Consider the following 27899-nt stretch of genomic DNA (forward strand, 5'->3'; position numbering starts at 1 on the left):
CTCCATGGGGATTGCAACACTACCAATCACAGATTTTAAATTTAGAATTGATCTTGTATCAATAGCCATTTGTAGAACAGAGTTCCAAAGTTTACCATTCTGTTTGTAGCAATGTTTGCTAATTTTACACCTGAAGGATTAGACTCTAATTTTTAGGATGGGATTTTAGAACATAAGAACATAAGAAATAGGAGCAGGAGTAGGCCATCTAGCCCTTCGAGCCTGCCCCGCCGTTCAATAAGATCATGGCTGATCTGTCGTGGCTCAGTTCCACATTCCCGCCCTCTCCCCATAACCCTTAATCACCTCGCTTATCAAAAACCCATCAACCCGCGTCTTAAAAATATTTAGCGAGGCAACCTCCACCACTTCAACGGGCAGAGAATTCCAGAGATTCACCACCCTTTGAGTGAAGAAGTTCCTCCTCAACTCCGTTCTAAACCGCCCCCCCCCCCCTTTATCTTGAGGCTGTGCCCCCTAGTCCTACTGTCCTTTCTGAGCGGGAAGAGTCTCTCCACCTCTATCCTATCCATCCCATTCATCATCTTATATGTCTCAATGAGATCTTCCCTCATTCTTCTAAACTCTAACAAGTACAAGCCTAGTTTATTCAGCCTGTCGTCATAGCTCAACCCCCTCAATTCCGGTATCAGCCTAGTAAACCTCCTCTGCACTCCCTCCAAGGCCAAAATATCATTGCGTAAGTGCGGCGACCAAAACTGCACACAGTACTCCAGCTGCAGCCTCACCAGTGCCCTATACAGCTGCAGCAAGACCTCCCTACTTTTATATTCAATCCCCCTCACTATGAAGGCCAGCATCCCATTCGCCTTCCTGACCACCTGTGGCACCTGCAGGCTGAGTTTTTGCGACTCATGCACAAGGACCCCGAGGTCCCTCTGCATCGTCGCCTGCTGCAGTTTTTCGCCCCGTAAGTAATAGTCCTTCCTACCATTCTTCCTACCAAAGTGGACCACCTCGCACTTGCCAACATTAAATTCCATTTGCCAGTTCCTGGCCCATTCGCCCAGCCTATCTAGATCCTTCTGCAGACTCTCCACACCCTCCACGCAATTTGCCGTTCCACCAATCTTGGTGTCATCAGCGAATTTCGACACCCTACACTCGGTTCCCTCCTCCAGATCATCTATATAAATGGTAAATAGCTGAGGCCCCAGCACCGACTCCTGGGGCACTCCACTAGTCACCAACCGCCAATCCGAATAGCACCCATTAACCCCCACTCTCTGCCTCCTATTTGACAACGAATCCTCTATCCACACTAACACCCTACCCCCAACTCCATGCCCCCTGACCTTCTGTAATAACCTCTTGAGAGGTACCTTGCCAAACGCCTTCCGAAAATCAAGAAAGACCACATCCACTGGCTCTCCTCTATCCACCGCCCTAGTCACATCCTCATAGAACTCCAATAAATTTGTCAGACACGACTTCCCCTTAACGAAACCATGCTGCGTCTGCTCTATCAAGCAATTCCCCTCAAGATGCCTCTCTATTTCCTCCTTGATGACGGATTCTAACATTTTACCTACAACAGACGTTAAACTAACCGGCCTATAATTCCCTGCCTTTTGCCTGCCACCCTTCTTAAACAACGGCGTAACATTAGCTGTTTTCCAATCTTCCGGCACTTCCCCGGAATCCAGCAACTTTTGGAAAATAACCACTAAGGCATCCACTATCACCTCCGCCATTTCTTTCAGAACCCTCGAATGCATTCCATCCGGTCCTGGGGACTTGTCCACAATCAGTCCCTCCAGTCTGTCGAGCACCGCCTCTCTAGTAACAATAATGTCATTGAGACTCTCCAGTCCTACCACTGCTAACATCCGGCAAATTATTCACGTCCTCCTCCGTGAAGACCGAAACAAAAAAGTTATTCAAGACCTCAGCCATTTCCCCATCCCCTACCACTAAGTCCCCCCTCTCATCCTCTAAGGGTTCAACGTTTACCCTAGCCAGCCTCTTCCTTTTTATATATTTATAAAAACTCTTGCTATCCTTTTTTATATTAAGCGCTAGCCCAGCTTCATAGTTTCTCCTACCCTTCTTTATCAACTTCTTTGTCAATCTTTGTTGACATTTAAGCTACTCTAAACGCCTCCACTTTTAATTTAACACTTTCCTTCAGCTCCTTCGTTATCCACGGCTTATTACCTCTCCTCCTACGATCCTTTTTAACCATCGGAATAAATTTCTGCTGAGCACCAAGAAAGATCTCCTTAAAGATCCTCCACTGCTCCTCAGCAGACCTACCTTCCAACGCGCTCCCCCAATCAACATTCGTCAATTCTTCTCTCATCCTACCGTACTCCCCTCTGTTCAAACAAAGGACACGTGTCCGGGAACCCACTTTCTCCTCCTCCATCTGCACCAGAAACTCCACCATACAATGATCACTCTCCCCAAGAGGATCCTTCACCACAAGGTCCCTAATTCTACCCGCCTCATTACATAACACCAGATCCAAGATAGTTTGCTCCCTCATCAGCTCCAACACACACTGTTCAATTTTCCATCCCTGCAGTGCATTTTGTGGAGATGGCCTGCCATTTGCTGGTGGTGGGATCTTCTGATCCCACCGCTGTCAACGGGTTCTTTCTTGTTCACCTTCTCTGCCGCCAGGAAACCCTGGACAATCTCTACTGCAGGGTAACAGGGGAGAAGTAAGAAAAGGTAAACAAAAGAAACGGATATTTATTACAACAGGCAGCTTACATTTCAGCACCATTTTGTGTATTAAATGTAACTTGGCACATTCTCTAGAGTCTGAAACAAAACCAAAGACCGAGAAATGGAATGGTTGGTGGGGTGTAATGGTTTGTGCGAAAGTCCCTTTAACAGTGGGTAACTGGGTTTGCAGTTCCTTCAGGATAAACTTAGAAACAGAGCATATAGTGTAGCTAGTAATATTAATACAAGCTGGTAACCACAACAACACTTTGTCCTCTCTCTCTTCTTCTAGAATCTTCTTGAGTTTGCCCCTCCTCTTCCCTTGGGGTGGAGAGGAATCACAACACCACCTTTCTCGAGCTGACTTTCTCAAGTTAACCTCTCAAAAATATGGTACTGTAATAATCATGTAGATTGGATGAGTCAGATTGGCAAAGAGAGCCTGCAGCATGAGTTCATAGACTGTATTCAATACAATTTCTTAGAACAATATGTTCTAGTGCCAACCAGGGAGCAGGCTATTCTGATCCTGGTAATGAGTAATGAGACAGAATTAATCAATAACCTCATAGTAAAAGAGCCATCATAACATGAAAGAATTCCACATTTGGTTTGAAAGGGAGAAGTGAGAGTCTAAGATTAGAGTTTTAAAGCTGAAAAAAGGTCATTATAAGCAGAGGTGAAAGTAACTTGAATTTCTCACCAGTATGGTCTAAGCACAATACCTCTTCCTCCCTGCATTGTAAAAGTGATTGCGCTTCAAAAGTGGTTCATTGGTATAATAAATGTAATTTTTTCTTTCTCTGCCCCATATTGTTGTTGAGGTGAGATCAAGGTCACTAATGGACACTGGTATTCGCAGGGATTCACGCAAAGCTGCCCAATTGAATGCATCAAAAGAATAATAACATGTTCACCCAGAGAAACAGGGGAAGAAGATAAAAGGATTAGTGTCAGGAATAAAGTGAAGAACAATATTAACAATGGGTGGGATTCTCCAGTCTCATCTGTAGCAGGACACGTCACAAATGAAAACAGAAAATTTGGTGCTTCAGTCCAAAATCCATTCACCATCAGCGGCACTTGGATATTCCAAGCCTGAACAGGGATGGAAGATTTTGGCCCATGAGAAATAGCACATAACAGAAGAGCGAGGTGGAGAAGCAGGACGTGAGAGTAAGAGAGGTGCCATTAGTTAACAGAGTGAAGAATGTGCAAAAAGAGAGTGGCTAATAAAAAAGTCAAGAAGGGCTAAGCAAATACAATTTTGATTAGGGAACAAGAGAGAGAGAGAGAGGGACAGAGAGAGAGAGAAAAATGCTATAGACGGGGAGATTGTGAATCATAGCAATGTCCAGAGAAATCAAACATTCACTTCAAAGACAAAACATCAAGAGAAATTAGAACAGAGCCAGAGTCAGTACTGCAAAGATAGAGACCATTCGGCCCATTGAGCTCATGGCCAAAACCAGACAGAAACAAAGCAGAATGTATGGAAATTCAGAATAGATGTAAATCACATTGAACAATATAAAATATGATTAAAAGTGCTATCTAAACTAAAGTGTGGAGTAAACATTGTGGACAATTGGCTTAAGTTAAAGACAATTATGAATCTTCGTACTGATTCACATTAGGGTCTGTTTAAGTTGGACAGAATAGCCAAAATCATGAGGTGCAGGTGCCAAAGTGCTCAAAACTTAAATAACACGAAAGAGGTTAGAAGGATCAACTCGCTGATTAATTAATTAATCACTGTAGCTTGTTAGCAAGATGAAGTGAAAGAAACATCCGGGGCTCCCAAGATGTCATTAAATATGCGTCTCCAAATGCGTGACTTCATCAAGTCACGGAGACCTTAATTTTAAAGTTTATAGCTTTGTTTAAAATATTATCCCTGCATATTTAAGTAAGAATTAAGATTAAACTGTAGCTTGTAGGCAGTTTGTATCTGTGAATATGCAGCAGTCCATAAAACATTGGAACAGAAAAAGGCCATCTGGCCCAGTCTATCAGTTGTTGTGAAGTTTGTGCTCAATATACTACTGGAAAGAACAGAATTTAACCACCAAGCTTTACCAACTTACTTTCATTATCGATTATAAAACAGCATGAAAATCTAGCTAACGTGAATTCAATGGCTAGATTAAAAGGTGGGACATTAGAGATGCAGTGGCAGACCTTTAACGAGATATTTAAGAACTCTCAGCAAAGATTTATCCCAGTAATCCCAATGAGAAAGTCAGTTTGAGAAGAAAGTGCATCATCCATGGCTGAATAAGGAAGGATAACATCAAATTGAAAGAAACACTGCAATTCTGCAAAGATTATGGTAGGTTAGAAGATTGGTCAGATTTTAAGAACCAGCAAAGGATGAAGTAACAAACAGGGAGAAAATAGAGTATGGGAGAAAGCCAGCAAAAAATATAAAATCAGATAGTAAGAGTTTCTACAAGTATTTAATTAGGAAAAGAGTGACTAAAGTTAGTATTGGTTCTTTAGAGAGAGAATCTGGGGGATAGAGAGCGAAAGTCAAGGAAATGGCAGAGGCTTTGAATAGGTGTTTTGTGTCTATCATCGCTGTAGCAGACCTAGAAAATTCCCCAAAGATACTTGAAAATCAAGAGACAAAAGGGAGAGAGGAAATTAAAATAATCACCATCATCAGGGAAAAGGTAGAGGAAACTATTTGACCTAGGGGCCGACATCCCCAGGACCAGATGGCCACACTTCTGGGTCCTAAAAGTGTTGGCTGCAGAGATAGGAAATGCATTAGTCTTCTTCCAGAAATTCCTTAGGTTCTGGAAGGGTCCCAGAGGATTGGAAAATAGAAAATGTAACACCTTTATTCGAGAAGAGGGAGACAGAAAGCTGGAAACGATTGGCCAATTAGCCTAGCATCTGTCATAGGGAAATTGCTAGAATTCATTACTCTGGAGGTTATGGCAGGATACTTAGAAAATCAGAATGTAATCAGGGAGGATAAGCATGGTTTTCTGAAAGGAAATTGTTGAGCAAATGTACTAGCGTTTTTTGTGGAAGTAACACACAAGGTGCACTTGGATTGGTAAATGGCATTTGTTAAGGTGCCACATCAAAGTTTACTTCAAAAAAATAAGACTTCATGGTGTAGGGGGCAATGTGTAAATAAATGATAGAGGATTGGTTCACTAATAGGAAGCAGAGTGCAGGGATAAATGGGTCATTTTCAGATTGGTAAACTGTAACTACTGGAGTGCAACATTGATCAGTGCGGGGCCTCCACTCTTTACAATTTATATCAATAACTAGGGTGAAATTTACTGAAAACGAGATAGTTTGTAAATTAAGTTGTCAAAAGGAGTAGAGATTCTGCAAAGGGGGTAGGTTGAGTGAATGAACGAAAATTTGGCCGATGGGCTATAATCTGGGAAAGTGTGAACTTTTTCCCGGAAGTATAAAAAAGCAGCATATTAATTAAATGGAGAAAGATTGCAAAATTCAAGGTACAGGGAGATCTGGGTGTCCTGCTACATGAACCATAAAATGTTAGTATGTAGTTACAGCAAGTGATAAGGAAGGGAAATGGAATGTTTCTGTTTATTGCAAGGGCAATGGAATATAAAAATAGGGAACAAAGACAGAAAAGGCTGGAAAATCTTAGCAGATCTAACAGCATCTGTGGAGAGAGAGAACAGAGCTAATGTTTTGAGTCAGGATGACCCTTCATTGGCTCTATTCTCTTTCCATAGATGCTATCAGACCTGCTGAGATTTTCCAGCATTTTCTGTTTTTGTTTCAGATTCTAGCATCTGCAGTATCTTGCCTTCATAAAAATGGGGATGTTTTGCTGCAGATGTATAGGACTTTGGTTAGACCATATCTGGAATTCTGCGTACAGTTCTGGTCTCCTTATTTGAAAATGGATATAACTGCATTAGAAGCAGCGCGGAGAAAGTTCACTTGACACACTCCTGGATTGAGGAACTTATCTTATTAAGAAAGATTGAATAGGTTAGGCCTATACCCACTGGTTTTGAGAAGAATGAGGGGTGATTTTATTGAAAGATAGAAGACCTTAAGGGAACTCGATAGGGTAGATACCAGAAAGATGTTTCCAAACTAGGGACACAGTTTAAATATAAGAGGCCCTGATTAATGACACAAATGAGGATTTTCTTTCCTCTCAGAGGGTCATTAGTTTGCGGAATTCTCTTCTCTAGAACTGAACCTCAGATCTAGACCGAAGTCCAAATATTTCCAATTTTCCTTTATAACCTAGCCCTTTGATGTTAGGGTCAAGATCACAACATTTCTCTGCATTATCTCCAGCAATCAAACACTTCTTTGTTTTTGTGCACCAAGAATTCAAGGTGCAGTCTGACCAGAGAATGTACAGTCTGATCACAGCTTAGAGCTCAGACTTGTACTTTTGATCCTGGCGTTCAACACCCTATTGGCTTTGTAATAGTTGCTGTGCGTGAACTGGGCACGTTTTAAGTGTTAAATTTATTAATATCTGATAAACCTAGAACTCCTACAGTGCAGAAAGAGGTCATTCGGCCAATTAAGTCTGCACTGACCACAATCCCACCTAGGCCTTATTCCTGTAATCCCAGATATTTACCCTGATAATATCCCTGGCATTAGAGTCAATGTAGCATAGCCAATCAACCTAACCCGCACACCTTTGGACTGTGGGAGGAAACCAGAGCATCTGGAGAAAACCCACGCAGACACGAGGAAAATGTGCAAACTCCACTGTCAGTGACCCGAGGACAGAATTGAACGCAGGTTCCTGGCGCTATGAGGCAGCAGTGTGAACCACCACATAAGGAGCATGAATAGGCCATTTGGCCCATTGAGCTCCACCATTTAACTGAATCACTGGTGAGTTTTATCTGAACACCATTCTCTTATGCTATTCTCGTAACCCAAGATACCATTGATATTGAAAAATCTATTGACCTCTCCTTTGAATATACTCAATGATTGAGCCTCCACAGTCTTAGGGTAGAAAATTTCAAAGATTCATCACCTTCTGAATGAAGAAATTCCTCCTCACCTCGGTCTTACATGGCCTACCTCTTATTCTAAGACTGTGCCTGTTTCTGGTTGTAGACTCCCCCACCACCAAATGGAGGAAACATTCTTCCTCCCTCTACTTGATTGAATCCTGTAAGAATTGTGTACATCTAATGAGATCCTCTCTCATTCTTCGAAACTCCAGAGAAAACAAACCCAGTTTCCTCAACCTCTCTTCACTGGACAATGTTGTCATCCCAAGGATTATTCTGGTGAATCTTCATTGCATTCCCTTCAGGGTCAGTGTGTTCATCCTTAGGTAAGGAGACCAAAACTGCACACAGTATCCCAGGTCTGGTCTCACTAAGGCTCTATACAACAGCAGCAAGACTTCCTTACTCCTGTGTTCAAATCCTCTTGCAATAAAGGATAACTTACCATTTGCCTTTCTGCAATTTAGCTTTTTAACAAGAATACACCCAGGTCTCTTCAGATATCAACACTTTCCAATCTCTCACTATTTAAGAAATACTCTGCATTCCCTGGGTCTATTTCAACTTTGATTTGACCCTGGGTAAATGAAGTTAAGGTACAGATCACATAATTCATACATGAAAAATGTGTCATTGAATTCAACTAGTCCATATTAATACTCTAAACAAGACTCAGCTCACCACACTTCAAGTAACTCAATCTGGCATGATCTAATGGAATGGCAGTGCAAATCAAGAGGCTGAATGGCCTACTCCTATTCCTATGTTCTGAATCCAAGTCATTGATGCTAATTAGAAACTGTAGTCATCTCAATGAACCATAAGCCTCCAAACCCAGCACTCCCCTTGCACTCCCTGACCCTGACAAGAATATCTATAAAGTATTCATTATTTTTTCCATTACCCTTGAAACAATATCATTGGTCAATTCCTCAAATGTTACTGAGAAATCTCCAAAGCTTTGAAGTTATTCAACAGTCTTTCATGTGGAACTTTGTCACATTATTTGTGAATCCACTCAGGTTAACAATTCCTAAAGATCGGGCAGGGTTTTCAACTTTGAAAACCACATTGCTTGAATTTTTGCGACATTAAAATGGAGAAACATTGCTTCAACTTGGAAATGACTGAGGAGGCTAAAGAGGAATCAATGTAGATGGGTGATGAGCTTGTGCATTCAGAAGTTATCACTAAGGAGTAGGATATAAACGAAAAGGTGAGGACTATGAAGTGAAGTGAAGAATTGAGGGTGAAAGCCATAGGTCCATAACCGGTGTCTTTAACTTAAATAAGGGCAATTATAACGGCATGAAAGGGGAGTTGCCCAAGGCAAACTGGATGAACAAGCTGAGAGTATTAGAGAAATTCAAGAGGCTAAAGGTGGACAAGTCACCAGGACTGATGAACTGTACACTTGAGTTTTAACAGAAGTGGCTGCAGAGATAGTGGATCCATTAGTTGAAATTTTTCATAAATCACTAAATTCTGGGAGGGCACCAGAAAACAGCCAATGTGGCACCCTTGTTCAAAAAGGGAGAAAGGCAGGGGACTATGGGCCAGTTATTTAACATCTATTATCAGCAAATGCTGGAGTCAATAATCAAAAAGGAAACAGCTAATCATTTAGGAAAGTTGGATATAATCAAACCTAGTCAGCATGGTTTATGAAAGATAAATCATGTTTGACAAATTTGCTCGAATTCTTTGAGGCTGTAACAGGGAGAATAGATAAAGGAGAATCGATAGATGTACTGTATTTAGATTTCCAAAAGGCATTTGACAGGGTGCCGCATAAGAGGCTGGTCATAAAGTAAAAGCCCATGGAATTGGAGGAAGTGTGTTAATACGGATTGAAAACTGGCTGTCACATAGAAAACAGAATTGGAATAAAGGACGCCTTTTCAGAGTGGAAAGATATAATAAGTGAAGTACTGCAGGGATCAGTTCTCGGCCCACAACTGTTTACTATCTATATTAATGACCTGGAGGAAGGAACAGAATGTAAACTTTATTGCAAAGGGGTTGGAGTTTAAAAATAGGGATGTATTGTTACAATTGTGTGGGTGTTGGTGAGGTCTCACCTAGAATATTATGTGTAGTTTTGTTCCCCTTACCTAAAAAAGGATACAATAACATCGGAGGCAGTCCCAAGGAGATTCACCAGGTTAATTTCTGGGATGAGAGGGTTGTTCTATCAAGAGAGACTAAAAAGTCTGTGTCTGTATTCCTTGGAGCATAGAAGATTGTGGGATGAGCTCATTCAAACATACAAGATCCTGAGAGGGCTTGACAGGGTAGATGGTAAAGTGTTTTCACAAGTGGAAGACCCTCGAACAAGGGTACATAGCTACATGATAAAGGGCCAATCATTTAAATTGAGATGCATAGAAATTTCTTCTCGCAGAGGGTGGTCAATGTCTGGAATTCTCTGTCCCAAAGAGCAGTGGAGACTGGATCATAAATATTTAAAGTGGAGGTTGATAAATATTTGACAGATCAAGGAACAGAGGGCTATGGAGAAATAACACACAACAGGAGCTGAGGCTGGCACAGACCAGCCGTAATTATATTGAATGGCGGGGCAGACTTGAAGGGCCTGGTGGCTGACTCCTGGTTCCATTTCTTGTGACCTTTTGACACGGACAGGGTAACAGGTACCAGCAGATGCTGCTTTCACCAAGCTGACAGTGTGATTACTTCTTTAATTACTGGATTTTCTTTCCTGCTCTTATCAACATTGTTTTTTTTTTGTACACAGACTTTGCCCCTTCACCTTGGCTTCTTACTCACCATTCCATCACTATCAGGAGACACCGCTTCCCGTGGTACATGTTCTCATAGACATTAATTATTCGGACAATATGGAGGGTGCTGGAGGCTCGCCAGTGCATGTCCATTTCACGTCGTGCCTTTGGACTATCATAGAGAATCTGTAAAGAAAGAATGAGGATACCAGGGAATAAGAAGCAACAGTGGGAATGTGCTCACTTTTAATGTTACCTTGACACAGTACGGAAGTTTTCAATGTGACTTGGGTGGTAAATTTTTCTGTTTCTACAGTAAGGCAGCTACTGAGTTCAGTTTAAATCCTCTGTTAGCTTTTCAAAGATTTTCTGTATCTTTGGTTGGATTTGCACATGCTTTCTCATTTCAGCTTTCTCGCTGGTTTATGATTACTAAATAAATCACTCCTCTCAACGTTCATCTCTTAATCTCCATACACAACACTTTACACCCTTTTCTTTGTGTCCTGAGTTGGGATTAAGACTCCTCACACTGGCTGCCATTCTAATTCACGCTCAAGTGCTAAACTGTCAACATATTGTGCAGCAAAACCCTAGGGTACAGGGGTTCACGTGCAACTCACCAGACTTCAAGCTCTTGAATTTAAGAACATAAGAACATGAGAACTAGGAGCAGGAGTGGGCCATCTGGCCCCTCGAGTCTAATCCGCTATTCAATAAGATCATGGCTGATCTTTTTGTGAACTCAGCTCCAATTACCCACCCACTCAACATAACCCTTAATTCCTCACTGTTAAAAAATTTATCTATCCTTGCCTTAAAAACATCCAATGAGACAGCCTCAGCTGCTTCACTGGGCAAAGAATTCCACATATTCACATACCCTTTGTGTGATGAAGTTCCTCCTCAACTCAGTCCTAAATCTGCTTCCCCTTATTTTGAGGCTATGCCCTGTAATTCTAGTTTCACTCGCCAGTGGAAACAACTTCCCTGCTTCTATCTTATCTATTCCCTTCCTAATCTTATTTCTATAAGATCTCCCCTCATTCTTCTGAATTCCAATAGTATAGCCCCAGTCTACTCAGTCTCTCCTCAAAAGCCAACCCTCTCAACTCTGGAATCAACCTAGTGAATCTCCTCTGCACCCTCTCCAATGCCAGTACATCCTTTTTCAAGTAAGGAGAACAAAACTGTACACAGTACTCCAGGTGTGGCCTCACCAGCACCTTATACAGCTGCAACATAACTTCACTGTTTTTAATCTCCATCCCTCTAGCAATGAAGGACAAAATTCCATTTGCCTTTTTAATTACCTGCTGCACCTGCAGACCAACTCCTTGTGATTCTTGCACAAGGACACCCAGGTCCCTCTGCACAGCAGCATACTGCAATTTTATACCATTTAAATAATAATCTATTTTGCTGTTATTCCTGCCAAAATGGATGACCTCACATTTACCAACATTGTACTCCATCTGCCAGACCCTTGCCCACTCACTTAGACTATCTATACCCCTTTGCAGACTTTCAGCGAACTCTGCACATTTTGCTCTGCCACTCATCTTAATATCATCTGCGAATTTTGACACACTACAGTCGGTCCCCAACTCCAAATCATCTATGTAAATCATAAACAATCATGGTTCCAACACTGATCCCTGAGGCGCACCACTAATCACTGATCGCAACCAGAAAAACACCCATTTACCCCGACTCTTTGCTTTCTGTTAGTTAACCAATCTTCTATCCATGCTAATACATTACCGTAACACCGTGCACCTTTATCTTATGTAGCAGCCTTTTGTGCAACACCTTTTCAAATGCCTTCTGGAAATCCAGATACACCACATCCACATTGTCCACTGCACATGTAATGTTCTCAAAGAATTCCACCAAATTAGTCAAACATGATCTGCCCTTCATGAATCCATGTTGCGTTTTGCCAATGGGACAATTTATATCCAGATGTCTCGCTATTTCTTCCTTGATGATAGATTCAAGCATTTTCCCTACTACAGAAGTTAATTGGCATATAGTTACCTATCTTTTGTCTACCTCCTTTTTTAAACAGTGGTGTCACATTTGCTGTTTTCCAATCTGCAGGAACCATTCCAGAGTCCAGCGCATTTTGGTAAATTACCACTAGTGCATTTGCTATTTCTCCCGCCATCTCTTTTAGTACCCTGGGATGCATTCCACCAGGGCCTGGAGACTTGTCTACCTTTAGCCCCATTAGCTTACCCAACATTACCTCTTTCGTGATAATGATAGTTTCTTGGTCCTCACCTACCACAGCCTTCCTGTCAATTTTTGGCATGTTATTTGTGTCTTCCACTGTGAAGACTGACACAAGATACCTGTTCAATGCCTCAGCCAATTTCTCATTTCCAGTTATTACATCTTCTCATTCTCTAAAGGACCAATGTTTAGCCACTCTTTTTCGTCTGTATATTTGTAGAATATTTTGCTATCTGTTTTTATATTCTGAGCTAGTTTACTCACATAATCCATCTTTCTTTTCTTTATAGCTCGTGGCTTTCTGTTGACCTTTAAAGATTTCTCAATCCTCTAGTTTCCCACTAATCTTTGCCACTTTGTATGCATTTTCTTTCAATTTGATACCCTCCTTTATTTCCTTAGATATCCACGGCTCATTATCTCTTTTTCTACAATCCTTCCTTATCACTGGTATATACTTTTGCTGTGCAAACTTACATCCAGTTATTCAAAGACCAACTCTTTTGATTGTTTGCTTGTGGCTCAATCTTCCACATCTGACAGTCTAAGAGCAAAACTGATTTGTGGAGCACACAAACCCAAAGCTGCAGCAAGCTACAAGTGTGCGCATCAGACTCATTGTTCATCTGGCCAAACTCATACAAATGGCCCAAATTTACCCTGCAACAGAGAAATTCATGGCTTGCACATGGGTATTCTCAGTTCAAAATTAAACGCAGGTCTCAAAGTGAGATGGGAAAGGTCTGGCAATTTTTTTGAATAGCCAGAAAATGTAAAGACCCACTCCAGCTGAAATGACCTAGGTTTTCACAACAAAATCCCTTGCATTTTTCCACCAGCACCAGGGATGTTTCCAGAGCCTGGGAATGAATGCTGCCAGTAATGGGGAAATTAACCCAGCTTCGAAAATTAGAAATCTTCTCCAGTTTTTAAACATACCCCCAGCAGCGCACAACCCAACAATTCGGAGAAGCTCATCGAGCAGAGCAGTAAATCACAAATGACAAGGCAAGAAAAAAGAATCTTAAACTGGTACAATGTGAATCAGCAGGGAAGCAATGTGCAGAAGTTCTGCAACTACATTGTAAAATAGGTGCTGGGCCGAAGAAAACATGCCAGACTTCCTATATCTGATATAAGTGTTGTGCATGTGGATAAAGATGCAGCCTTAACTGTACTATTGCCCACAGTGAGTCATTGCATACTAATACTCACAGTTCACCTCCCAACACGAAGAATGGTGACAGAGTTAGGTAAGGTACAATGTGCCTCATGGTAAGTGCATGTAGAGACACAACCTGTTTTTTAGCAATAGGAATTTCAGTGTCTTTGCAATGGATAGAATCAGGAAGACGTTTATACAAATTTCTCACTGTCCTCATTCTATCCCTTGTTTACCCAACCAAACCCAATCCAAGGTGTTAAGGTGGACGGCTTATATCAGCTTGTTCCAATCAGAAGGTCATGGGTTTAAAGCTTCAGTTGGAACTGCAGAACTTTAAAAGTTTAGAATACACCATCAGTGGCATTGTTTGTCCCTGTAGGTTGATCCCATATCCCTGATGTTTCAGGGTTGATTCACATTACTCAATATTCATTTTTGTGATAACAGTCAAGCCAGAACAGGAAGCATTGTATCAGCTCCCTGACATGCATATTGAGTTTTTTGTTTTGTTCATGTTCTCATATGTGCTTTTCCAACTTTTCCAAAGGTGGACTGAGCAAACACTTGGCAAAGTATGATGAGGTACAAATCCCTAAACCTTTTTATTTCACAGTCAGATAGTTTATGATCAAATTTACTTAATTCAATCAGCACAGAAACAATGAATGGTCTATGCCTCCCCACCTCAGATTGTCATGTCGGCCTTAAGGATAACACTACTCGACAAAAACTGCAATGCTCACCAGATCTCTGCGCTCTTTCCTTGACATCCTATTTCATACAAAGTCTTGTTCCAACTCTCACCCAAGAATCCTTGACCTCACCTAGATCTCAACTACACCTCTATTAACACCCACAGGCTTACTACATCCCAGTGAATACTGCTCTCTGAGTGACAACCTCAACCTTGTCTCTACCTCCAACCTCCTTCAACATGCCAATATCTGCATTTCAGACTAGTAGTCAAGGTTTCTGGCTGTGCTATATCCACTCAACAGCATTTCCTTCCCAGAACACTCAGCACATTTGTGAATAGACACAATCATGTGATAGCCGACCAAGGTCAGATCAGTGTTTAGAACAAGCCTTCATCTTGCTTGGCTAAGCCCACTGATGTGATTTCATATCTCACTCATGGCAAATCTTCACATCCAGTGAGTGGTTGGTTCTCTGGAACTCACTGTCCGAAAGGGTAGTAGATTCAGAAACCTTCATCACACCGCAAAAGTATTTGGATATGCCCTTGCAATGTCGCAACCTACCAAAGTGCCATAAAGAACCAAAAGCTGGAAACTGGAATTAAGCCAGATGATTTTTTTAGGCTAGTATGGACACAAGGGACCAAATAGTCTCACTTTGCACCACAAACACTTGCTGTTTTCTTCTACATTCACTGCTGAGGCAGCATTTAATTTTGAATGTGGAGCTCATTATGCAAGGATTAGGTAAGGATTAATTATTTAAAACTATTCCCTATGATTTTCTACTGCAATAATTGTCGCTTTAAAAAAAATCTCAGGCCACTGATCACTGTCAAATCTGAAGTTTTAATTTCTCATCTGATAAAGACTTTAATTGATAACTTTGTCTGCCACCTCACAACATGATACCACATGTCCATACCAGACTTCTATGGACTGTGTCCATTGTGACAGCATTCAGAAGTCCTGTTAGATTTTACTGTCCTACACAGCTTTACAAAGCAATCACCCAGAATGCATTACACATGAACAATACCTGCGGCTGTGCAATCAGGTGCTTCCCATCTTTGTCTGCAAAGTAATTGACCACCTTAAGAGGAAGATACATTGTACAGAAAGATCCCATACATTATACCATGAGGGATTGGACTGGAATCTCCAAGAACTCAAGGTGAGCCTCCTGGACATTGCCAGCAGCAAAGCTGAGAACAAATAATCAGGTATTAAGAATAAGAAGAGATATTAAGAAATAATTTCCCCCCATTTTCTTGGAATACGTTTGTTATTAATTATAAAATCATTGGTGATGACAGGGAATGTTATGGTGGAAGAGGAAGGCTGTTCAACTGGGCAGGGTGATCAACTGATAGAATCTCCAGGAATATATCATACTGGTATAAAATGCATCATAGGAGGGAGTGTGGGAGATGTGGGCGTGGGGGGGAGAAAGAGGGATTATGGTACAGAGACTTTTGCAATTTGTATAATTACACATATCAGTTGTTTGTGTTGTCCAGGTTTTAGCTGATAATCTCCATGGTGCAACATCACAGTCCAGTCTGATCCTATTATCGCCAGACATTCACACAAGGCAGATGTTTCAGCAAGGATCCCTGGATAATAACCAATAACAGAAAGCTGACTGAGTCTCCATCTCTCTAGTACAGGGCTCTGTAAGCAGTTATATCAAGTATCCCCATCCCGAGATCAACTGGTTAAGTAGAGACATTCCCTAATCCCTTCATCAGTAACACTGTCTTCAGCTATTTAAACCCCAAGTTTTGGATTTTATTTCCTTCCCGGGATGTGGGTTTCAATTGCAAGGCCAGCTTTGGTGTACATCCCCAATTGCCCTTGAACAGAGTGGCTTGCCAGGCCATTTCAGAGGGGCAGTTAAGTGTAAAACCACAGCTGTGCATTTGAAATCACAAGTTGGCAGATCAGGTTAGGACAGCAGGTTTCCTTCCCAAATCTTCATATCTCTCTAACTCTCAAGATTTTAAAAATATTAAGCGACATAGGAATAATACAGGAAAATGGTGTTGATGCAGATTAGCTGTGATCTAGTTGAATGGCAAAGCAGGCGCGATGGTCTCAATGGCCAATTCCTGCTCCTCTTTCTTACGTTTTCTCTTGCTCTTCTCCTCAAATAGGTCTGAAAAATCTCACGTGTTTGTTTTAGTTACCTGATATCTTTGTCTTGATATCAATGTTTACATTCCTGTAAAGCACCTTTAGATATTTTCTCTACACTAACGTTACTATAATAAATGCAAGTTATTAAAACTGGCACCTGAGTTACTCCCTGGGATATATTTTAAGGCTGCTTTGTCAATTGAAAGGATTCCTAACACTTGGGTGTGAAACCAGTCAAAAACAAAAGAAAGACTAATCCATTTTGTGCTGTTGGAAAGTTAATAATTTCCTGTAACTTCTGCAGCTGCTGCAAACTGGGAGGGATTTGACCACATGACATGTCTTCATCACAGATGAATTTGTCGTTTAATTTACAGGAATTTGCAACATCTTGAGTACTCATTATGAAATCCACTTGATAGTTAGGCCAGGGATTTTCTCAATACTTCCTAACAAACATCAAATTCTTGGTGTGTCATCGCTATGATAGTTCACTACTTCCCCATGACTTGGAACCCATCACATAACTGATCCACACAGACCAGAAAGATCCCAGGTCAGAGCCCCTAGCCTGTGTTAGGCTAGCTGGGTTACAGGTTCAGCACCTCAGGATAAGGCCAATTCCTTGCCAATACCTCAAGTGCATATCAAAGTGCAACGAGGGTTTTTGCCTCCATCACACTTTCAGGCAATGAATTCCAGAAATCCCACCACTCACTGGGTGAAAATTGCTCATCTCCCCTTTAATCCTGCACCAAATAACTTAAATTCAAACCCCTGGTTTCGACTTGTCCATTTACAGAAATAGGTCCCTCTTATGCACTCTGTCTGGGTCCCTCAAAATTCCAAACATACAATTGAGGGGCAGGAGTAGGCTACTCGGCTTCTTGAGCCTGCACCATCATTCAGTACAGTTGCTGACCTAATTGCAACCTGAACCCCACATTCCTATCAACTCCCGATAATCTCTCACCCTCCTGTTCATCAAGAATCTATCTCGCAGTGCCTTAAAAACATTCAAAGGCTCTGCTTCCACTGTCTTTTGAGAAAGAGAGTTCCAGAAACTCAACTCTCAGAGAAAACATTTCTCCTCCTCTCTGACTTAAATGAGTGACCCCTTATTTTTAAACAGTGACTTCTAGTTCTAGATTTTCCTACAAGAGGAAACATCCTCTACACATCCAACCTGTCAATACCCCTCAGGATCCTAAGGTTTTGATGAAGTCACCTCTTACTCATCTGAACTCAAAGAACAACACAGCACGGGAAACAGGCCCCTTGGCCCAACAAGCCCACGCCACCATTTTAACATTGTGAGTGCCCCCTTCTACCTATGGCCTTTGTCTACACCTATTGGGGAAGATTGAGGGAAGACTAATTTAGGGACAATTTGTTAACACCAATCAGCCTAAGAGCACGTTTTTGAGGTGTGGGAGGAAACTGGAACACCTGGAGAAAACCCACGTAAGCACAGGGAGAATGTGCAAACTCCCACAGACACTGGCCTAAATCCATGTATCTGCACAGCAAACAGTGATAGTCACTGAGCTGTCATGTTGCCCTAGTGGACACAAATCTAACCTCTCCAACCTTTCTTGATACAACAACCCACTCCAGGGCTTCAGCTCAATAACCAAGGCTGAGACTCTAGGGCGGAGAAGTGGCAGATGGACTTCAACGTGGATAAATGTGTAATGGTCCATTTTGGCAGGACCAACGGGATGCAGGAGTACAATATCAAGGGTAGGAGTCTTAGCTGGGTTGAAGAGCAGAAGGATCTTGGGGTCCGGGTCCATAGGACTCTTAAATCGGCCTCGCAGGTAGAGGATGTGCTCAAGAAAGCGTATGGTGTGCTAGCCTTCATTAATCGAGGGATTGAGTTTAGGAGTCAGGAGGTAATGCTGCAACTTTATAAGACCCTTGTCAGACCCCACTTGGAGTACTGTGCACAGTTCTGGTCGCCTCACTACAGGAAGGATGTGGAAGCTATTGAGAGGGTGCAGAGATTTACAAAGATGTTGCCTGGATTGGGAGGCATGCCTTATCAAGATAGGTTGAGGGAGCTAGGTCTCTTCTCCCTGGAGAGACGAAGATTGAGCGGCGACCTGATAGAGGTTTATAAAATGTTGATAGGAATAGATAGGGTGGATTCTCAGAGGTGGTTTCCCAGGGCTGAAATGGACGCTATGAGAGGACACAGGTTTAAGGTGCTGGGAATCAAGTACAGAGGAGATGTTAGGGGTAAGTTTTTCACTGAGAGGGTGTTGAGTCAGTGGATTCGGCTGCCGTCGGTGGTGGTAGAGGCAAACTCGCTGGGGTCTTTTAAAAGACTCCTGGATGAGTATATGGGATCTAGTGGGATTGGAAGTTACAGATAGTTCTACGGCTTGGTAGGTATAGATGTGATCGGCGCAACTTGTGGGCCGAAGGGCCTGTTTGTGCTGTAGTGTTCTATGTTCTAATGATACTATGGTAGTACTACAATGTCAGAGATGCCATCTTTACGGTGAGACACTAGACTGAGGCCCAACGTGCTCGGGTGCGTATAAAAGATTCTGTGGCACAATTGGCCATTTCAGAGAGCAATTAAGAGTCAACCACACTGTTGTGGATTAGGAGTCACATGTAAGCCAGACTAGGAGAGGTCGGCAGATTTCCATCCCTAAAGCATGTTGGTGAACCAGATGGGTGATTTTTTAAATACAACAATCGACAATGGTTTAAAGATCATTTTTAGACTCTTCATTCCAGAGTTTTATTAGATTATAATTTCACCATCTGCTGCAGTGGGATTGGAACACAGGACCTTAGAGCATTACCCTGGGTTTCTGGATTACTAGCCCAGTGACAATACCACCATGCCATCACCTCCCTATTTGTTAGAGCTTGTTGTACACAAAATGACTACCATATTTCCAACATTGCAACAGGGATTCTGAACTATTTCACTTGCAGTAAAGCACTTCTAAACATCCAGCAGCTGTAAAAAACCCTATATAGAAATGTAAGTCTTTTTTCCTTTTTCTCTTTATAATTTTCTCCTGCCTCTAGTATGAACATTGCATACCACAGACCACAGCCACAATGTAGCAACTCAACAAGGCTACTTCAGCAGTATCTCCCTCCTGGTAACCAAGATGTGCAACATCACAGGGACACCATCAGCTCTGACATGATTCAGATTGGGGCTATATATAGGCATTGACACCGCATTAGGGTCTTATCTCTCTCTAGGTTATATTATGTTTCTCTCTGGAAGACATATTGTGTGAATTGGGAGAATACTTCAGATCCCTAGCTAGTGATATCAACACAGAAGTACACAGTTGGTGTCACTAGCTGGGGATCTGCTACATACTACATTATTCTTCAGTTCTCTGTCTGAAGGCAAGTAAGAATTCATCAAACCATTGTAAATAGCTGTGATATTTTACTACAGGTAGGGGACAGAGAGAAACAGGCCCCGAGTTTGCCTTCATCAGAACTGGAATTGAATCTGATGCTGTTGGCGTTATTCTGATCCGCATGTTAGCTGTTTAGCTAGCTGAGCTATCCAGCCACTCCACTATAAAAATTACAAAAGTGTAATCCAGCTGGAGTTTGTGGGCCAGGTCCAGGTTATTTTTAGTGAGTGTTGTGGCAGACAGTTCTTTCTATTTTTAGTTGTTTGCAGGTTAGCAATGACACTGACAAAGCTGCTTTCACTACTCAGCTCTAGTTCCCTGGGTGGTGGTGAACGTTTTGCTTGAACTGCAGCAGTCCGTGTGCTGATGGTCCACTCACAATGGTGTTAGGTTAGGCTTTCTGGTGCATTGTCTGAATGATCATAAGGTGGGGGGGGGTGGGGCTGCGGGGTGCAACATATGCTCAAGGCAAAATGGTGCGCAACGTGGAAGAGAATTTGGCGGTAAAGGTGTTCTCATTACTTTGCTGCTCTTTTTCTCCTTGGTGGATGTATAGATTTGTGCTTTTCCGAACTGCATTTCACAAGTGATGCAGTAAATCAACAGGTGACCAGCAGACATCAAAGATCTCACAACCACAATGCGATCATAATGCTGAAAAAGCATTCTAAAACTTTTTACACCCACAGCACCAAATATAAAATTTGTTCTGTAATGAGTTAAACTTCCAGGTCAACAATTATGAACTTAATTAATCTTTTCTCTTCCTGGGCATTGGTGTCCACGCCATACGAACCATTGAAACATTATGATTCAGAACAAGACAATTCAGCCCATCGTGTCTGCGCCAGCTAGAAGAGAAAAAAGAAACTAACCACTCATTTCAATCCTGTTTTCCAGTACCTGCTCTGTAGCCTTGCCAGTTACTGCGCTTCAGATGCAGATCCAGGGACCTTTTAAATGAGTTGAGTGTTTCAGCCTCAATCAGCAACTCAGGCAGTGAATTCCAGTTGTGTACCACCCTCTGGGTGAAAAAGGTTTTCCTCATGTCCCTTCTAATCCTTCTACCAATCATCTTAAATCTGTGCCCCTAGTAATTGACCTCTTCACTAGGGGAAACAGGTCTTTCCTGTCTACCTTGTCAAGACTACTCACTGTATACCTTATTTAGGTCAATGCAATAATCCCATGAGGTCCATGGTGAATCACTGATTGATCTCCCTGTGGGGCTCATTGAGTATGAGTCCCCTGGTAACATCCCTGTCCAGTTGGAACCTATTACCTCAGCCATTTATAGAATAGGCCCAGGCCTGGGCCTGCTGAACTGTAGTTCCAGGCAAGGATTAGTGTGTATGCACCACAGACATGGTTTTACATTGCATTTTCTAATAAATTATGTTCCTTTCCAGTTAGGCTTCCTGAGTCATTAAGGTCATTCCTTAGTGAATACCAAAAGACCTGGATAGAGTTGACGTGGAGAAGAGGTTTCCATTAATAGGAGAAGCAAGGATCCGAGGGCACAGCCTAAGAATAAAGGGACTATTCTTTAGAACCAACGTGAGAAGGAATTTCTTCAGCCAGAGGGCAGTGAATCTGTGGAATTCATTGGCACAGAAGGCCATGGAGGCCAGGTCATTATATTTACGATAGAGATAGTTAGGTTCTTGATTGGTAAAGGGATCAAAGATTACGAGAAAAAGGCAGGAGAATGGGGTTTACAGTCCCTGGGAGTCCTCAACATTAATCTGGACCCCAATGAAATCTCATGGAAAGTACGTCAAAAATGGGCCAAAAACCTCCTACTGATTAACAGCGCTACCTCAGCTGCTGATTCAATATTCATCCATGTTGAACATCATATGGAGGAAGCATTGAGGTAGCAAGAATGTAGACTGTGGTTCTGAGTGGTTCAGTAGTATCACTTGAGACTAAGCTAGCCACATCCTAAAAGGAGATATCTGCCAGACTAGGCCTGCTGCAGGTGGTGAGGGAATCATAAAGAGGGAAAAAGCTACTAGACTTGACCTCATCAGTCTTCCTGCAATAGATGCATCTTTCCATGACAATTTGTATAGGTCCCAGTCCTCACTTTTCATCTTACCAGCTCCCACATTCAAAGGATCATCATCTGTCATTTCTGCCAAAGATGCTGCCACCAAATTCATCTTTCCCCCATGCCCCCATCAGCCTTCCTCAGAAGCCACTCGCTCCGTGATATCCTGATCTATTCTTCCAGTATGCCCAACTCTTCAACCCCTTTCCATACAATTGCAAAAGATCCAACACTTGCCCTTTTACCCCCTCCGTCCTCAACATTCAAGGTCTCAAACACTCCTTTTACTTGCATCAGCTTCATTTTGGTCCTCTGTATTCTGCTCCCCTTGCGCAATGCTCAACATTATAGAAACTGAACACAAACTGGGGTTGTGTTTGTGGAACACCATCACTCAGTCTGCAAGCACGACCCCAGCCTTCCTGTTGCATGCCATTTCAACTCAGCATCTTGTCCCATGTTTGTCCTTGGTTTCTGCAATGTTCCAGCAAAACCCAACACAGACTGGAGGAACATCACCTCATTTTCTAATAAGGCACTTTACAGTCTTTTGGACTTAATATGGAGCTCAACAACTTCAAACCATGAACTCTCTCCTCCATCTTGACCCCCCCGCCCCTTTTAAATCCAATTTGATTTTCACCACCCACCCACCCCCACTCCCCCATAGTGCCATCTATCATTTGTTCTTATGACCACTGACCCTTGTTCTGCTGTTTAAACATTCTGTTAGCTTGCCTTTATGCCACTATCAGTTCTGCTCTAAATTTCCAGCATCATCTGAATTAATTTGGGTATTTTCATTCCTTGACTCACTAAGTCTACACTTGAACCATATTTTTAATTCATTATATTCTTAATAAATGGTTCCAGTTTTTGAAGTGCATATACATTGTGAAACTGCCCAACACCCAATAACCACAAATTTTCTCTCTCCCTTCAAAATTATATATTGCTCTCACTCTCTTCCTCTTCTTTGTTATCTCACTTTGCCAGAATCCTACTATGGCGTCTTCAGTCTCTCTACTTTCCTTCCAATGAAAGCTTTCTTGCAGTTTATCAGTTTCAGAAGGGCACATTTATTCACAGACATACAGAGAGATATACATACACAGATACAGAGAGACACACATAGACAGCCACACACACAGAGGCAGAGTTACACACACACACAGAGACACACACACACACACACACACACACACACACACACACACACACACACACACACACACACACACACACACACAGATAGACTAATATTTTTCAGCCACAGCTACATGTGACCTTCCTAGCACAGTTGCTTCTTTTCAACAGCAAAGCTGTCACAGCTATTCAGTTCAGCTTTTGCGTAGTTCTGAGCTGATTACATTGCATTAACCTCAAGAGGATCAGGTAACACATTAATCATATCTCAATTACTCTGAACAGACTGAGGTAAGGATTTGAAATTTTTCAATAAGCAAACTACACCAACAGCTTATCTATCTGTTATTTTATATAAAATATGGATAAGGTACATGATGCAATCAAATCTCATTAAGTCCAATCAACACAATACGATGAAATGTGTGATCTCATCAATCTCTGTTCCTTTTACAAGATAGCACAGAGAAGGCAATAGAAACTGTAAAGTTATATGCACCATGTACGCATCTAGACAAAGCTGTGATTTCTGAAAGTGGGAGAGATCAGTTTAAGAGAACAGACTGAAAGGGGGTCACCTTAACTGGCTGTGCAGGGAACCCACATGATTGGTGGAATGCTGGTTTTACATTCTATCCAGTATTACTATTCACCAGCTTCGAATGAAGGGTCAAATCAGGTGAGGATTGTGGGGAAGGATGGGGGCATGGATAGAAGAATGCAGCTGGCAGCAGCTGCAGCATTGACAAAATGGGGCAATCTCCAGACAGGCAGAATAGGTTAAAATTGCCACCATCTTTTAGCTTAAGGTAGGTATAGGAGAGTAAAGGTGCCTGTATGTGATCCAAAGTTAGTGGTGGTTCTCTGTTGGAATATTTGCTCACTGGAAACTGGATGATGCCTATTCTATGCTGTCTGCACATATGATCTCTAGAGCCATTCCTGCCATTAGATGAAAATGATAGTGAAAGAACACCATCCAAAGGCTGAACTGTACTGAGCTTTATTTACCTAATTCAATGAGGTACACGAACTAATGATGATTAAGACTCTCAGCTGTTGAGAATTGAGGAAATCTGAGATTAAAAAACGTAAAAGGGTGGAGCTGATTAGAGGCAGATGGCCGAAGAGATGATAAGGTGCAAATTACCCTATTAGTGGAATACATGTATTTTACATATGTGACTAGAGAGAAAAATGGGGCTGCAGAAGAGGTAAGGAAATTGATATGCTTGCCAAAAGCCAACTCCACAAGGAGATAAAATTAAAGGGAAAGACATGTCTCCTGAGAGAAGCAACCATTTTCTACCTTTGCTGAACTGGAAGACTACTTCCCAGACATGGCCACCCTGACCTGGTTGTGGTAATTATTTGCTGGATTTAGCTCATAGAGTTACTTAATATTGGATGTTGTCTGGGAAAAGAGGTGTCTGAGTCCAGGTAAAGCTAGACCAAGAGATGGTTCCATGTAAAATGTGTGTATAGACGTCAGTATCTTTAAGTGTCGTGTACGTTTTTAAGTTAATAAATATCCTTTATTAATTGTTCACACAACGATTGGACTGTTTCCTCATTGGGTTGTACCTGTTCCTCACACAAAACCAAACAAAATACATACACCACTATGATGTTCTAAATTATCCTTCTGAATTTTGGGATGCCCTTGTATTTAACATCATCGAGGTGCTTAACGCAGCATAGTAACAGTACCTGAAGCCAGGTATAACTGAAAGATAATTGCCAACACTGGATCTAAATTCCCGTGTGGTTCTCCTAATCTCCAGTTGTAACTTCGGCCAGGAGATCAAAAGAACCTCTCACCGAAATCATGTAACGGTAATGTTTGGTGTTTTTGCTTTTTGTCTCAGGGCTTCCACTGATTTTCGACCAGGGAAATACCAGGTGACTGAAGCAGGAAACACAACAGTGATGTGCACCTGAAGGAAGACCAATAAAAGATATATATTGAAAATTAATACAGATATTTGAAAACAAAAGAAAGTTTTAAAAGATCTTGTTTTGAACGTCATTATGATTCATGAAGAAAATTTTATATTCTACCAATGCTCTGTGCTGAGGTATTGAAATTTGAAATGTGTAGATAATGACATTTGAATTCAATAAAAATCTGGAATTAAAAGTCTAATGATGACCATTGTCGATTGTCATAAAAACATGTTTTGTTACTCTAGGGAAGGGAATCTGCCGTACTTGCCTGGTCTGGCCTACATGTGACTCCAGATGCACCGCAATGTGGTTGACTCTTAACTTTCCATCAGAATTGGCCCTAGCAAGCCCACTCAGTTCAATTAGGGATGGGTAATAAATTCTGCCCCAACTAGAGGCATCCACATCCCATGAATGAAGAAGAAAAACCAGTTTCAGCCATATTGGCAACAGGACTTCACAAATTGTCTCATTATCACATTGACTGCAGAGGAGAACAATCAGGCAACATTTCAGATCCTAATTACATTCTAGTCACCGCTGCTTAAAGTGCTGGTCTGTAAATGTCCAGCAATAGAGGAGTAGGGCTCAGCTACAAAGCCCTCATTGTCAATTAAACAACTGGCATTCTGTGCCAAGGTTCAAGCGTTACTTCATCTGTCTGGTGGCAGTTTGTATCCGGACAGCTTGTCCCAGAACTGGGTCAATCGCACTTCGAGAGCAGAATGGGATCAGAATGGGCATGCGTAGCAGCATGGTGACACAATGGCTAGCTCTGCTACCTCACAGTGCCAAGGACCCAGGTTTGATTCCCGGCTTGGGTCACTGTGTGTGGGTTTTGCACATCCTCCCTGTGTTTGCGCGGGTTTCCTCCTGGTGCTCCAGTTTCCTCCCACAGTCCAAAAGACATACTGGTTAAGTGGATTGGCCATGCTAAATTCTCCCTCAGTGTACCCAAACAGGCGGAGTATGGTGACTAGGGGATTTTCACAGTAACTTAATTACAGTGTGAATCTAAACTTACTTGTGGCTGATAAGTAAACTTTAACTTTACAGCATATACAGCACACTGAACCCAGGCAAGATAAGAGAATGAGGATCCGTAGAAACTGATCCTATTCAACAGGTACAATGTACTTGCTACACAGGAGGATAAGGGTAAAGATTGTCAAAAGCACAGCCACATGGCACCTTGGAGCAGGAGATTTCCCAAAGGGAGGAAGGAAAGAAGTGTTATGTGGTAGTTTGATGGAGCTCAATAACTAGAAGGACAGATCCGGGACCAGATCAAAAATTCCACTTGGTATGTTGCTTATCTGATGCTAGTGTGAGGATCATCCTATACCAGCCCAAAAAGGTATCAGACAGATGGGAAGAATTCAACTGTTGTGTTTTATGTTGGAACCAACAACATAGGAAAGAGTAGACATGATAAATTCTGTCCAGAGAGTATCAGGAACCAGGAGTAAAATAAAAACAAAGGCTCAAAGGTTATAATCTTTAAATTATCTCAAACATATAAATTCATATAAGAATAAACTGATCAGGAAGGTTAACATGTGGCTCAAAAAATGGTATGGTGGAGGAATGGGGAAGAGGAGTTCCTTTTCATGGAAAACTGACATGAGAGCTGGGACAAAAAGAAATTCTTTCATTGGGATGAGCTCCCCCTTTCTAAGGAAGTTGAATCTCTGGTGAAGAGGAAGAAGGAGGCTTACGTAAAGATGAGACGAGAAGGCTCAGTTAGGGCACTGGAGAGTTATAAATTAGCCAGGAAGGAGCTAAAGAGAGAGTTAAGAAGAGCTAGAAGAGGACATGAGAAGACTTTGGCGGATAGGACCAAGGAAAATCCTAAAGCTTTCTACAGGTATGTCAAGAATAAAAGATTGGTTAGACCAAGATTAGGGCCAGTCAGAGACAGCAGTGGGAAGTTGTGCGTGGAGCCTGAAGAGATAGGAGAGGCACTGAATGAGTATTTTTCGACAGTATTCACACAGGAAAAAGTCTGTGTAGTTGAGGAGAATACTGCGATACCAGGTAGTAGACTAGACAGGATTGAGGTACATAAGGAGAAGGTGTTGGCAATTCTTGAGAGTGTGAAAATAGATAAGTCCCCTGGGCCGGATGGAATTTACCCTAGGATTCTCTGGGAGGCTAGGGAGGAGATTCCAGAGCCTTTGGCTTTGATCTTCATGTCGTCATTGGCTTCATGTATAGTGCCGGAAGACTGGAGGATAGCAAATGTTGTCCCCTTGTTCAAGAAGGGGAGTAGAGACCATCCTGGGAATTATAGACCAGTGAGCCTTACTTCTGTTGTGGGCAAAGTTTTGGAAAGAATTATAAGGGATAGGATTTATAATCATCTAGAGGGAAATAAATTGATTAGGGATAGTCAACATGGTTTTGTGAAGGGTAGGTCATGCCTCACAAACCTTATCGAGTTTTTTGAAAAGGTGACCAAAGAGGTGGATAAGGGTAAGGCAGTTGACGTGGTGTATATGGATGTTAGCAAAGCATTTGATAAGGCTCCCCATGGTAGGCTATTGCAGAAAATACAGATGCATGGGATTGAGGGTGATTTAGCAGTTTGGATCAGGAATTGGCTAGCTGATAGAAGACAGAGGGTGGTAGTTGATGGGGAATATTCAACCTGGAGTGCAGTTACAAGTGGAGG

At 42.0% G+C, this 27899-nt stretch overlaps 1 protein-coding gene across 3 annotated transcripts in view; it reads right to left on the reverse strand.

Moving 5' to 3' along the window:
* The window catches only part of LOC145339843 (MAP kinase-activated protein kinase 2-like), a 118031-nt gene that overhangs the window by 43565 nt on the left and 46567 nt on the right, over window positions 1-27899 (reverse strand). For all 3 annotated transcript variants that reach the window (XM_080184392.1, XM_080184384.1, XM_080184378.1), the window contains exon 2: window positions 10482-10621. In XM_080184392.1, the coding sequence (XP_080040518.1) occupies window positions 10482-10621 (140 nt within the window). The remainder of the gene's footprint in view (window positions 1-10481; window positions 10622-27899) is intronic.

This window comes from Carcharhinus amblyrhynchos, chromosome 3, assembly GCF_965287045.1.
Source record: "Carcharhinus amblyrhynchos chromosome 3, sCarAmb.v2.hapA, whole genome shotgun sequence".
Taxonomy (NCBI): domain Eukaryota; kingdom Metazoa; phylum Chordata; class Chondrichthyes; order Carcharhiniformes; family Carcharhinidae; genus Carcharhinus; species Carcharhinus amblyrhynchos.